Source organism: Triturus cristatus, chromosome 12 (genome assembly GCF_964204655.1).
Source record: "Triturus cristatus chromosome 12, aTriCri1.1, whole genome shotgun sequence".
Lineage (NCBI taxonomy): Eukaryota > Metazoa > Chordata > Amphibia > Caudata > Salamandridae > Triturus > Triturus cristatus.
This window is the reverse complement of record NC_140595.1, coordinates 622,009,406-622,023,345: the sequence shown is the minus strand read 5'-3', so window position 1 is coordinate 622,023,345 and position 13,940 is coordinate 622,009,406. Positions and strand designations below refer to the sequence as shown.

General features: G+C 49.4%; 1 protein-coding gene across 4 annotated transcripts in view; it reads right to left on the bottom strand.

The window, feature by feature from the left end:
• Positions 1-6,383: 6,383 nt before the first annotated feature.
• The window catches only part of PIEZO1 (piezo type mechanosensitive ion channel component 1 (Er blood group)), an 854,808-nt gene continuing 847,251 nt past the window's right edge, over positions 6,384-13,940 (bottom strand). For all 4 annotated transcript variants that reach the window (XM_085638610.1, XM_085638612.1, XM_085638613.1 and 1 more), the window contains one exon: positions 6,384-7,968. In XM_085638610.1, the coding sequence (XP_085494736.1) occupies positions 7,719-7,968 (250 nt within the window). In that variant the 3' untranslated portion in view covers positions 6,384-7,718. The remainder of the gene's footprint in view (positions 7,969-13,940) is intronic.

The window sequence follows — 13,940 nt, the reverse complement described above, 5'->3', positions numbered from 1 at the left end:
TAGGCACGCCAGGACCATGGCGGCCGGTTCCCACTCTTGCTGGGCCGGCTCATACTCTTCCTGTTCCTCTGATAGTCGCTCTTCCCCCAGGGCGGCGGCAGCTACCTGGCGGGGCTTGGGTGTTTGGTTCTGCGGGCAGCTCGGGTCATTGGCGTAGTGGCCGACTCGCTGACATCGGTGGCACGTGACGTTGGCTCGGAACCCAGGACACATCGGGGGGTTGCCCCGGCCGGCCGGAGGCGGGGTGCTGGCCACGGGGGTTGCCGGCAAGGTTTCTCTCCCTCGCCCCTGGCCTCCTCCTCCTCGAGGACGGTGCTGGCCTTGGTTGCTTCGGTTCTGCTCGTGTGGCCCTCTCCGGCCCACTCGGGTGCTTTCCCATCGGTCAGCTTCGGCGGCGAGCTGCCGGGGGTCAGTCAGCTTGCTGTCGAGGAGGTGCTGCCTGAGCTCGACGAAACAGTTGTTCGACAGGTGCTCCCATACCATAAGGTTAAAGAGTTGCTCGTAGGTCGTGACATGGCTCCCCTTGATCCAACCCTCGAAGGCACGGCTGAAATAGTTAACGTACTCCACCCAAGTTGTACCCGGGATCCGGGTGCAATCTCTGAACCTCTGGCGGTACATCTCGGGTGTGAGGCCGTAGCGGGTGAGGAGGGCAGCCTTCATGTGGTCGTAGGACGACATTTGGTGATCTGGGAGCTGTAGCAGGGCATCGCGACCTTCGTTGACGAACCTCCCCCATAGTCCGGCTCCCCAATCACTCCGGTCGATCCGGTGGGAGGTCATGGCGATCTCGTAGGCTTTGAACCACTGTTGTATGTCGTCTTCTCGGACATACTCGCGGACAACATCCTTGGGGATGTGTACTTTTTTCTCGGTTGGCCCCGGGGTGTGCGGTCTCTCAGGCACCCCCGATTCTTTATTCTGTTTCCGAAGTTCTATTTCCGCCAGTTTGCGCTCGTGTTCGAGTGTTATTCTTTTTTCCTCAAGCTCTCTCTGTCTCTGCTTTTCTTCACGCTCCTCTCGGAGCCGCAGATGCTCTAGATTTAGTTTCTGCTCGGCTAACTTGAGTTCACCGTCCATCTTGAGCCGTGCCATTTCCAACTCGTGTAATCTGGTTCTTTCCCTTTCCTGGATCTCCTCCTGCGAGAGGCCCGTTCCCCGCTCCTCGGGAGCCGTGGCGTTCCCCTCTGGTGCGACACTGTTTCGGTCGGAGGGCCCGGCGATCCCAGTTTCTGTCCACGACTCAAGGGCGTGCTTCAAATCATCTTTGGTACTCAGGCCGGTGGTAGCAATGCCTAGTTCCATGCAGAATTGTTTCAGTTCGCGGTGGCTGTATTCTTCTAACTTATCCATTTGGAATTTTTCAGTGGAACCGCTATCTTTGGCCGACATCGTGGTTTTGTCGTGGGGTAAGCTACTCTCTGTACGATTACGCGTTGATTCGGATCGCGCCGCTGGCCACCAATGTTAGACGGACCGGGAGGGTCGGCCGAGGTCAGGGGGAGAGGTCTCCGGGGAGAGCCGTCTCCAGCGATCGTACAGACAAGTGACTTCCCCCCCACAGACAGACACCACACAAGGATAAGATTTAGTGTTCTTTATATGCACTTCTTAAGGTACGATGAAATAGTACAAGGAGGTCTGGACTCAGGGGTCCCCTCGATTTAGGTCTCTTAGGATAGGGAAGGGGAAGCGGGACAGTCTGTTTACCAGTCAGGTAGTTCGGATGAGATGATGGTTAGCCCACAATCCTCGAGCTTGGTGGTGTAGCTGGTACGGGCCGCGGCAGCGCCAGCAGGTCCCGGTAGAGATGGTCGATACACGGTCCGCGGCAGCGCCAGCAGGTCCCAGTGAAGATGGTCGAGGTACGGTCCGCGGCAGCGCCAGCAGGTCCCGGTGAAGATGGTCGAGGTACGGTCCGCGGCAGCGCCAGCAGGTCCCGGTGAAGATGGTAGTTACAACGGGCCGCAGCAGCGCCAGCAGGTCCCGACGAGGATGGATGTTGCAGAAGGCCGCGGCAGCGCCAGCAGGCAGGACGATAGTTCGCAAGATAGGGCTACGGCAGCGCCAGTAGTCCGTCAAGGCTGAGTTCTCTCGGTGTCTCTCGACTCCAGGATACAACTGCCATCCTGCTCCGGAGCTGCTCCAGTTATAGGGCAGGCGCCCTTTGATGTCCGGGTCCTCGCACTTGGAGGTCGGAGGGTCCGGGATGAAGGTGTCCAGACACCCAGCAGGGGGTGGAGCCAGCGCCTGGGGGAGCTGGAGGCGATCGGCACCTGGCAGGGGAAGAGCTCTTGACGCTTCGTTCTCCCATTGACCTGCCAAGTGGTCCGCTCACCTCCTGGGTGGATGGTGGTGCCGGGATGTCGGGGCCGGCCAGGCCCAGGGTTAGGGTCGGGGGGAGGCCACGCGGCCTCGTGGTGCAGGGCCCAAGATGGCGGCTTGACCCGGCCGGGGAAGCCGGTGGGGCTGGGGCCCGTGATGCATGGAGGTCCGAGGGCCGAAGTTCCGTCGGGAGACGGGGTGCAGGTGCTTTTCGTGGGTCACGCCTGGCGGGCCGGAGCTTGGGCCCTATCGTGCGGGGAGGGAGCAAGCCCTTCGTGTGGCCTGTCCAACAAAGATCAATCCTCGGGTGTGGGTTTAGGAACAGAGCCTCAGGGCATGATTTTTGTTCTGGGCTCTGGGATTGCTTTCAGAGCAGTTTGATGCAAAGGTTGCAGACCTGATGTGTTCTGACCACAGGAATTTGATGTTACACTTGTGATAGAATGAGCAGCGGTACCCAAACTAGAGCTGAAATGCCTGAACCGGATGACAGGGGGAACAAGACAATTTGAGATGTTACCTTTTTCCCCTGTATATTTTGGACTAAGGGAGGAATCACAAGCCCAAAGACTTCTTCTAAGAAAAACAACTTGCAAACATTCATATCCAAAACTAGAGAACAGGAATATGTTAAGCATGTATATCTACAACAGCACATGCTACAAATAAAGTTTTGAAAATGCATCTTATGGGCATGCACAAACACAAACCCAAAAACCAAAAGCAGACTGGAAACCCAGAAGCCTCCTCTGAGTCAATATCATCTTTAGAATTTTACATTGTTGTTAGTCTCATAATTTGTTTGGTTGCAGAATTACAAGTGGAAACTTGCCATGATCCTAAACGTCATGCTAATCAGAAGGAAGGCATCACAAGCACAAGTCATGGTCACAGTAGTTCTATGATACTAAGAGCAAAAAATGAACAGCCTGTTTTGCATATTTCTGACTCCTTGATAACTGAAAGGAATTCATGTAAGGTACTTTTCAACAATACCACCTGTTCTGACATGTGAAACACTTCCTTGAGCCAGCAGTGTTTTATGACCTGGGTCAGCATTATGTCCTTACAAAGGCAGCAAATAAAACTGTGAATTCTGAAAATCTCTGGAAAAGTGGAAGTCTTCAACCTGCTAAATCCTGAAGAGAACACAAATGTGGGTAAACAAATTGAGTGATGGTACTCGATTTATTATTATTTTTTGTAAGAAGTCTTCTTGTAGGTAAGGCAAGAGTTGGGTTTGTGATTCATGGTGAGTGGCTATTGGACGTGGGGAACGACAGGGCAGAGTCCTGGCACCATTTCTTTTTACACTCTATATTAATAATCTGATGAGGGCCGTTGAGGAAGAAAGCACATACGTTCCACAAATTGGCCTGACCCCTGCTTGCACTTCTGTATGTGGACAATGCAGTGCCTATGGCTCATACCCTTAAGGACCTCTAAACTCTGATTGATTTGTTAATATATGACTTTCTTAGACTCGAGAGTGAATCTGTCAAGAACTTTTATCATGGAATGCAGTCCGAAGGCGGATACGTCTTACCAGTTTAAAATAAAGGGATACCAAGCTTGCAACAACATCCACCTTCTCCTACTTGGGAGTACTGTTTGATGTTCAGGGCACCTGGGGACAGTTGGTTGTGAGACCGGCCTCGTGGCGTGGGCCCTCCCGACCAGCAAGTCACACTACAAACACGCCGAACCTCGTGGGCACGGCCTTCCGGCCTCCGTGGACCAACATCCCGAGGGCCGACCAGATCCCCAACACGCATGCCCGGCCGAGGGAGGACGAAACCCCCCCCCCCCCAAACCAGACCGAGAGGCGCCGACTCTGTCACACCTCTGGACTCTTCCCCGAGGGAGGTTTCGATCGGCCACCAGGCCCCCGGTGAGCGGGCGCCTCTCCTGCTGGGTGTCTGGGGTCCCTCCCGGACACATCTGAACAGATCAAGGGGCTGAGCGACAGGAAACCCCGACACATCACCCCCCAGGCATGAGACCCCTCTCCGCGAGGACTCCGGACTTCAAAGAGGGGGGGGGGGGGGAGTATAACAAGGGGTGCTGAAGGGACGAGAGGCAGTGAAGACCTGGACTGACGAGAGCCTGCGGACCTGGTCGCGGCTCGATCGCTCACCGAACAGAAGAAACGCTATCCGAACTCTGAAACCATCTGAGCCCTGCTGACGCCGTCGCGGCTCCCCGAACTCTGAACCAACTGAGCCCTGCTGACGCCGTCGCGGCTCCTCGAATTCTGAACCATCTAAGCCCTGCTGACGCCGTCGCGGCTCCCCGAACGCTGAACCATCTGAGCCCTGCTGACGTCGTCGCGGCTCCTCAAATTCCGAACTATCTGAGCCCTGCTGACGCGGCTCCCTGAACTACGACTCTCCGGTGCCTGCTGAGTGACTCGCGGCCCGCTCCTCCAAGAGAATCGGCAGAGATTGCCGAGAGAAGCAACATCCCCTCAGCTCGAGGATTGAGAGCTGTGCGCCGGATACCTCGCAGAGACACTGATTGAAAGACTGTCCCGCTACCCCTTTTCCCATCATCACAAGATCACTGCCGCTTGTGGCATTAATTCTGCACCTGCCTGCCGGATCATAAAGATCCCTGACAACTACCGATAAAAGCTATTGCCTTATAACGAACTACTGTGTGGTGTCCCTCTATCCGAAGAGAGAGTAAGCGCAGCGCGTGCGATCCTAGGTGCGAGACCCTTCCAGGAAGGGCCTCCCTGCTCTTGCTCGGCCTAATTCTGGGAAAGGTGGGCCTCAGGGTGGTCAGGAACCCATTCCGCAGCCTCCCCGGGGAACGCCTTCCAACATTGGTTATAGTTAAAAAAAAAAAATGCAGATGAATAAATCAATTGCTGCATTAAAAATAATGTCAGCAAAGATATGGAGGAAGCCACTTAAAGAGCTATGTATTGTATATAGAGCAAAATGTATTCCATGGCCCAATATGGGGCTATGCTAATTTAGAAAAACTGCAGCGCGCAGTAAGTACCTTTCCGTTGCACAAGGTGTTTCCATTGATGTTTGTAAGAGGGAATTGGGGCTTTCGTTTCTTGAAGACCTTATTAGGATGCACCCTACCTTACTTTGGCACAGAATTTAAACAAAGACATGTTCAAACAGCAAGATGATGACTGAATGTTTATCTTTGGATCTGGCAGATACAATTCCATGGCTTAAATATGTCAAGGCCTTTTGCGGCAGGTTGGGTAGACCGGATTTCTTTCAATGGCCTGCATCTCTACATCTATTTACGAAGGCAGACATTAAACACATCAATTAATTTGTTTGAGGATGAAAGATTTTGCTTGGAGTATGGAAAGTCTAGTGTTTTAAATCATGAACTGATGGTAACTAATGAGGGCATACAATTTTATCGGGAACGTGCATATCCCTCAACATAGATTTGTTTTAACCCAGATTAGATTTAACCATTGTTTCGTGTCCGTCCCTAGAGGAAATGACTGGTCACCCATTCTTACTAGGTGCCTGTGTGATGGTGTTAGTGAGAAATGCACATTGTACGTTTTATGAGGTACCCCGGACACAACTTTTAATGCCACTACTGTGATATTCACACAATGCGGACCAGCTCTGCTTTTTTTTTTATTTTACAACTGCATTCTCTTGAAATCTGCTCAACTATGTCCAAGTTCTTATGGAAGGTTATAATGACACGTATAAAGTGGGTAATCGATTAAAAGGAGCTTCTGTATGTATATATATATATTTCTGTGCAATGATATTTCATAAAGGTGTTCATATTATTGATATTTTCTGTATTTTTTTAACCTAAGATAGTTGTTGGTGCAGTTATTTGTTTTCTCCTCTTTTTTATATGCAATGTACCTATTTACTGCCATGCCTTTATAATTTTATGTCTGAAACCAAATAAAGTTGAATGTATTAAAGTGAATTGAGTGATACTGCGCAATCAGATAGGGTTCCGGTGGGTGTCACAAATGGCCTTATTATTGAAACTTACTCTGTCAATGATATGAATTAGTATAGATCCAAACAATAGACGACTGCATAACAGAATCATGCTGAAAAACATTTATTTTCTTTAGTGCAACCAAATTATTTGGAAAAAGTTGGCAATGTAACTGCTTTCCCCACCCAGTGACAGCGACGGTAAGGTCACCTGCAGAAACAGGTTGGCCTATATGTGAAATATGAGATGTGGCCAGCTTGGCCTACAGCCTATTGACCTATCAGAGACAGAGGCATGCCAGGATGCTCTAAATTTCCGCAGAGGCCAGTCCGCCTTTGGTTACATTCAAGGTTATCAACAAACACAGATCTCTGTAAATCAGGGGGGGAGGGAAGAGATGTTCTCCTTTTGGTATTAAAGGAAAGAGGTGTAGTAACAGCTGTACTTTTCTTTTTAAATAAAAATACATTGTGTTTTTAAATCTTTTTATACATAAATATCTGTTGTGGTTCTCTTCAATCTGGTTCTCTTTAAAGTCTTGCATGATTCATATTCTCTATTGCATACAGTATTCCATGAAAAGCCGTTCTCAGTTGAGTGGATCCGCCTTTCCAGGCATTTAAGTCCTGTCCACAGTCTGTGTGCTGGCAGCAGGATTACTCAGTAAAAAAAATGTTTTTAAACTTGTCAGCAGCAGTAGGATATGTGTGGTGACTCTCAGGTGAGCCTCATGGATGGAGTTTTTAATTTCACTTTGGGCAAAGTATCTCGGTTGACGGGTATCTTGCTCATCTTTGACAAGTGCAGCAGGTGAAAATCTGACCATGTGTCACATACGGTGAGATTTGCCATTCCGACGTTTACGCTCACCTAAAATTCTTCAGAGTCCTTTTGTAGAGCCCCCGCTTTGAACTTCATCCTAGTTTTCTCAAGGGTGCAATCTTAATGATTTTCTGCTGCTTTGAATCCTTATGAATTAAAAATAAGAGACAAACATAGCAGCTATCCATCCCCACGCTTTGCTGCAAAAAATGAACTCAGCAGCTCATACACTCGGTTGTAAATAAGGACTCCTTTAAATCTAAGACATTGCGGTGGGTTTAAGGGGGTTGGCAGGTCCACAACAACCAAACTGTGCAGAGTAAGGGCTTGAGGAACGCCACTATAACAAGCACTGTTGGGTCGAAGATGGGAGAGAACAGGTGGTTCTTTAAGATGTCTGGACTAACATAAAACACAAAGGCAACATTGCAACCCTACTAGAAACCCTTAGTCCAGGCGCTAACCCTTGAGGACTGTAGCATGGTGCCTTGGCAGTGGCATCCCAGAGTTTGCACAGATGAGCTCCAGGAATTGTTAAGACATTAAGGCACCCCGTGTTCCACATTCCTGTCGCTAAGAGGTAAATGATTGTGAGCGCCCCCTGCGGGCTCCTGTGGGTCTTAGTCCTTCTCCCGGGTCCATTTGATCATAGTCTCAGGGGAGCGGTAGAGGAATATGAGTTTGGCATACAGCTCCTCTTCCAGCTCCAGCTCGCCTGTCTCCCGTACTAGGAAGATGTCCTGGCACAACTTCAGGATGCGATCCACACAAGGCAGTTCCTCAAACATAATGGAGTGGGAGATCTCACTGAAGAAGCCGCGCACAAATTTCCCGATCACCAGCACAATGGACACGTACAAACCCATAATCCTGAAAACAAAAAACATGAATATTAGTTTGCATCGTTTATTGTTGTACAAGCATTTTCTATTCATTAAATGAGTTGCCGGTCTCTTAGATGTAAAAACGTAATGCAGTGCTTTGTGCTGCGTTACGTTACACTATGGGGCCGATTACGATGCCGGTCGCAAAGCATTCCGACCGACTCCTTGTCTGAATGGTTTCTGGCTGACTCTGGCTCGGGTAGTCCGACCAATCAATTACAATGTTTTCAAACACCGTTCGGTCAGCCTACCATTGACTTCAATGGGAGCTTGTGTTCTGACCGACTACACAGGTTCCCATTGAAAAATGGGGTAGTTGCGGAAAACCTTGCACCCTCTAGCAGGCACCCCATGGTGCCTGCCACACTGTGCATGGTTGGAAAGATGGGACCCATGGATACCCCACTGGCCCCAACCGGAGGCCTCCGGGTGAAGAGGGGCATGCTACGGGCTTCCAACAGCCAATCTGTGTTGGACAGACCGATTCGGAAATGCTGTCTGAATCCGACATCGTAATCGTTCGGTCGGAAACGCGGCCCATAGAGACGTACGAGTCTGCTCTGACCGACTCGGTGTCTCCGAATGCCGTTCAGACACAAGTCGGACAGTCCGAACGGTTTCCAACCATCGTAATCAGCCGATCAAAAATGTTTCCGAGTCGGTAGGAAACGAGGCTTCCGAATCGAAAGAACGGAATGCCGTTCGGAGCCCTTCTGACCAACATCGTAATCAGCCCCTATGTTGGGAAGGCTTTACATGGGTGGAGCATGGGTGTTCCCGTGCTTCCACTCAAGAATGTATGACGTTATAACGCATGCAATTACAACGCGGTTTTCAACGCATATGAAATTACAATGCAAACCTTTACCACGCATATTCCTTTACCACGAACTTCGTTGTAATAGCATGATTAGTAAAGGCATACGTGTGATCAAGGTTGCATTTGCAAATGTAAGTATTTTACAGGTAAGTATAAACACTTTGTGTGTATATAAATTATAGGTTTATATGTACCCGTAAAATACTTACATATTTGTAGTTAAGGCATGCATGGTAAGGGCATATGCTTTGCTTAAAAATGACAGGTAAGTAAATACACCTTTTCTTATATATATTTATACATATATATGTGTGCGTGTATATATATGTTTTGATATTTCACACACAACTTATTTCACACACAACTTCTTAAGAATGTATGTGTGTGTGTGTATATATATATATATATATATATATATGACTTTCCAAACGACCAAGTTTCCAAAGTCTATGGCCCGTAGACAGGTGGCAAGTCAAACCGGGCAGGTCTCCCGGTGAATATGTCACACGCTGCAAACTTCTTCAAAGAAGGACTCGCACTCAGGGAAAACCAAGATTTATTCACCACGGTAACGCGTTTCGACAGACAAGCTGTCTTGCTCACACAAAATCGTGTACATTTCAAAGGAATCTTTATAGGTACAAACATGAAAGAAAGACTACTGTTTGTCAAATGGTCTCGACCTGCAAATGTGGCGGCCATGTCTGAGTGTCAAAAAACAAATAATACGTTATATGTTATACTCAATAGATCAGTTGGTATTGACAATACAGACACACATTGGATGTAAAACATGTGTATAATTATATTTTGTTATTGTAGACCTATAGTCCTATGTCTGTAATCATATTGCATCAAACGTGAATCTGAGCAAATCAGTGTAATTACTATAAACGGCAAATAGTGCTCGAAAAAATCATGATAAACACCCAGATCACATGCAGTCAGGCGATCAAACTTACATCTTGGGCGGGGATGAATCAGACTTTATACCCTTTGTTTTTACATAAATATGCTGGCGGCATAGTGCCCCTAATGTATTAGGTGATAACCCACCTAATACATTAGGGGCACTATGCCGCCAGCATATTTATGTAAAAACAAAGGGTATAAAGTCTGATTCATCCCCGCCCAAGATGTAAGTTTGATCGCCTGACTGCATGTGATCTGGGTGTTTATCATGATTTTTTCGAGCACTATTTGCCGTTTATAGTAATTACACTGATTCGCTCAGATTCACGTTTGATGCAATATGATTACAGACATAGGACTATAGGTCTACAATAACAAAATATAATTATACACATGTTTTACATCCAATGTGTGTCTGTATTGTCAATACCAACTGATCTATTGAGTATAACATATAACGTATTATTTGTTTTTTGACACTCAGACATGGCCGCCACATTTGCAGGTCGAGACCATTTGACAAACAGTAGTCTTTCTTTCATGTTTGTACCTATAAAGATTCCTTTGAAATGTACACGATTTTGTGTGAGCAAGACAGCTTGTCTGTCGAAACGCGTTACCGTGGTGAATAAATCTTGGTTTTCCCTGAGTGCGAGTCCTTCTTTGAAGAAGTTTGCAGCGTGTGATATATATATATATATATATGTATGTGCATATATACATATGTATGTGTATATATTTATACATTTCCATGAAACCCCACAATCCCTCAACCCATACCCATCCTAATCCCTAAAATTAACCATGCCACCCAAAAACCCATACACCCATACCCATCCTAATCCCTAAAATTAACCATGCCACCCAAAACCCCATACCCACCCTAAACATACACTTGCCACCCAAAAAACAATACCCACACTAAACCCTAAAAATACCCTTGCGACCAAAAACCTCATACCAACCCCTAATCCTTAAAATATCATTGCCACCGAAAAACCCACACCCACCCTAAACAATAAAAATATCCTTGCCACCCAAAAACCCATATCCACCCTAAACCCTAAAAATATCCTGGCCACCCAAAAACCTATACCAACCCTAAACCTATACCCACTCTAAATCCTAAAATTACTTTTGCCACCCATACCCTCCCTAAACCCTAAAAATAATCTTGGCATCCAAAAACCCATACCCACCCTAAAAATATTCTTGGCACCCAAAAACCCATACCCACCCTGAACCATAAAATTAGCCTTGCCACCCAAAAGCCCATACCCACCCTAAACCCTAGAAATACCCTTGCCACCCAAAAACCAATACCCACCCTAAAAATAACCTTGCCACACAAAACCAATACCCACCCTAAAACTACCCTTGCCCCCCAAAAACCCATACCAACCCTAAAATTACTCTTGCCATCCAAAAACCCATACTCACCCTAAACCCCTAAAAATATCTTCACCACCCAAAAACCCACTCACCCTAAAAATACCCATGCCACCCAAAAACCCATACCTACCCTAAAAATATCCTTGCCCTCCAAAAACCCATAACCACCCTAACCCTATAAATGCCCTTGGCACCCAAAAACCATCCTAATCCCTAAAATTAACCATGCCACCCAAAAATCCATAGCCACCCAAAAAATACCCTTGCCCCCACAAAACCTATACCCAACCTAACACCATACCCACTCTAAATCCTAAATTACTCTTGCCACCTGTGAGACCGGCCTCACGGCGTTGCCCTCTCCATCATCCCGCCAACCTGCAACCACCCTCAAGACCCGACATCCCCGACTCCGGCCGCCCCAGCCACCCCCGATCCACGGGCCGGCCAGAGACCTGACAGACTCAACACCCTACCACGCATGCCCAACCGAGGGAGCGGGAACCCTCGAGCCAGACCCAGAGGCGCCAGCCCAGTCACACCTCGGGTCGCCTTCCCCGGGAGGACTCAATCGGCCACCAGGCCCCTGGGGAGCAGGCGCCTCCCCTACCGAGCGTCTGGGGTCCCTCCCAGACCCACCTGAAAAGACCAAGAAGTGAGCGGCAGGAAATCCCGCCGAACCCCCTCCGTCATCCCAGTCCCCCCTCTGCGAGCACTCCGGACTTCAAAGAACCAGCGGAGTATAACAAGGGGTGCCGGAGGAACAAGGACAGAGAAGACCTGGAACCATCTGAGCCTGCTGACGCTGTCGCGGCTCCTGAACGCTGAAGTCACCTGGGCCTGCTGAGTGACTCGCGGCCTCTTGCTATTGAACCATCTGAGCCCTGCGGACGAGGTCGCGGCTCCCGAACACTGAACCACCTAGGCCTGCTGAGCGACTCGCGGCCCCCAGCATTGAACCATCTGAGCCTGCTGACGGAATCGCGGCTCCTGAACTCCGACCACCTGTGCCTGCTGAGAGACTCGCGGCGCTCCCCTTGAGGACGACTCGATAAGAGATCGCCCAGAGACACGACACCCTCCAGCTCGAGGATTGTGAGCTTCCGCAGGGTATTTCGCAGAGACACTATCTTGAGACTGTCCCGCTACCCCCATTCCCCACGACTGAATTGTGGTACTGTTAGAGTCGGGGATCTCTGGTTGGCGCAAGGTTGCCCTTGTGTCAAGCAGGAACCCTCTCCTCCACGTCAGGGCGCAGGATAACCCCTCACGAATGACCCTTGCTCACCCTCTAGGTGCGTGGCGTGAGCAGCCAAGGCGATTCCTCAGGCGTTGTTGGTTAAGCACTTACAATCGTACACACAGTAAATACATCAATCCCCCCAGAAACGGACACCAGACTTGGATATATATAAAAATACGATTCTTTATGTTAAAATAAGGTATATATATCTCAGCAGACTTATCACAAGACCAATAACGTTTTCGCTATGCCACCAGGTTGTCCAGCGGGCAAATGTTCGTTGTTCGTAGCTTCAAATGGATAGTTCGTAGTCTCTTTACTTGTAGTTCCAGTACTCACAGAGATCGGTTCCTGCGAACGGGGAAATAAGGCGTTGCGGGCCCCGAGCCCGATACTGGAACTTCTTTCGTGATGTGGAGAGTCGGCACAGGTTGGTGCGACTCTCAGCTTGGGAAGTGTTCTTGGGTCCTCAATCAGCAGGTGTGGGCACGTAGGCAGGCGCGGCCAGCGACCCTTTAGCACGGCGGTGCAGGAGGGTCTCCACAGTGGGGGCGGCGCGGCCTGAGATGTCCGGGGATAGCGAAGCGGGGTCGCAGGGCACGGTCAGTGCAGCTGGATGACCCGGCGTAGATCACAGTCGTCGGACGGCTTCCGGCGGGAGGGGTGATAGCGCGTTCAGCGCGCTCCAATAGCAGGCGGTGACAGGGATGCAGGCGGCCTGGCCCGGGGACAGAGAGCGGCTCGGGACGGAGCGGGGCTCTCACGGGTTTGAGGCAGGCGAGCTTCTGAGTGTCACGGCCCTAGGAGGGGCGATGAGGGGCGCAGTCTCTTTTCCAGCGGGATGCACACACGGCTCGAATTGGAGGACGAGCAAGAAGCACAGAGAACCCACTGTTCCTGGGGTTCAGTTCAGGGGGCAAGCTCAGATCAAGCCCTTGGAGAATGTTCAAGCACAAAGTAGCAAAGTCTCTTCAATAGTCTCTTCCTCTCCTTTCTCAGCAAGGCAGGCAGCAGGCCAGCTCCTCCAGCGTCTCCTTCTCCTTCTAGTCGGGCAGAGGTTCTTCGTGGTAAACAGGATTCCGATTTCTTAGGAGCCAGGCTCCTACTTTTATACCATGATTCTTTTGTTCTTTAGCGCCAGGGGGCCTAGGCCTGGCTCAGTCCAGTTCTGGAGCACTTTGTTATGGTGACTCTGCTCTTTCCTTTCAGCAGCAGGGCAGAGACATCAGCCGCCCCACAGGGGGTGGCGCCGGCTTTGTGGTGGCAGAGCACAGGTCTATTCAAGAGTCAAGGTGTACTCCTCCCACCCATCCAGGTGTCACCTCTCTACCCACCACCTGGCAGCCAACCTGTCTCTGGGGATTCCCCAACCCTGCTCCTTACTGTTGCCAGGCAGAACACATACACACAGCAGAGGCGGACTGAGATGGTCAGGTCAGTAAATACTAACTTTCTAAAAGTAGTATTTACAAACCCAGGATATTAAAATAAACTTGACTACAAGAAGTATTTTATTATTCTGAGTTCAGGCATACTAAACTTGACACTTCTACCATGCTCTCTGAGTCCACTGGGGTCACAGCGTTGGCGT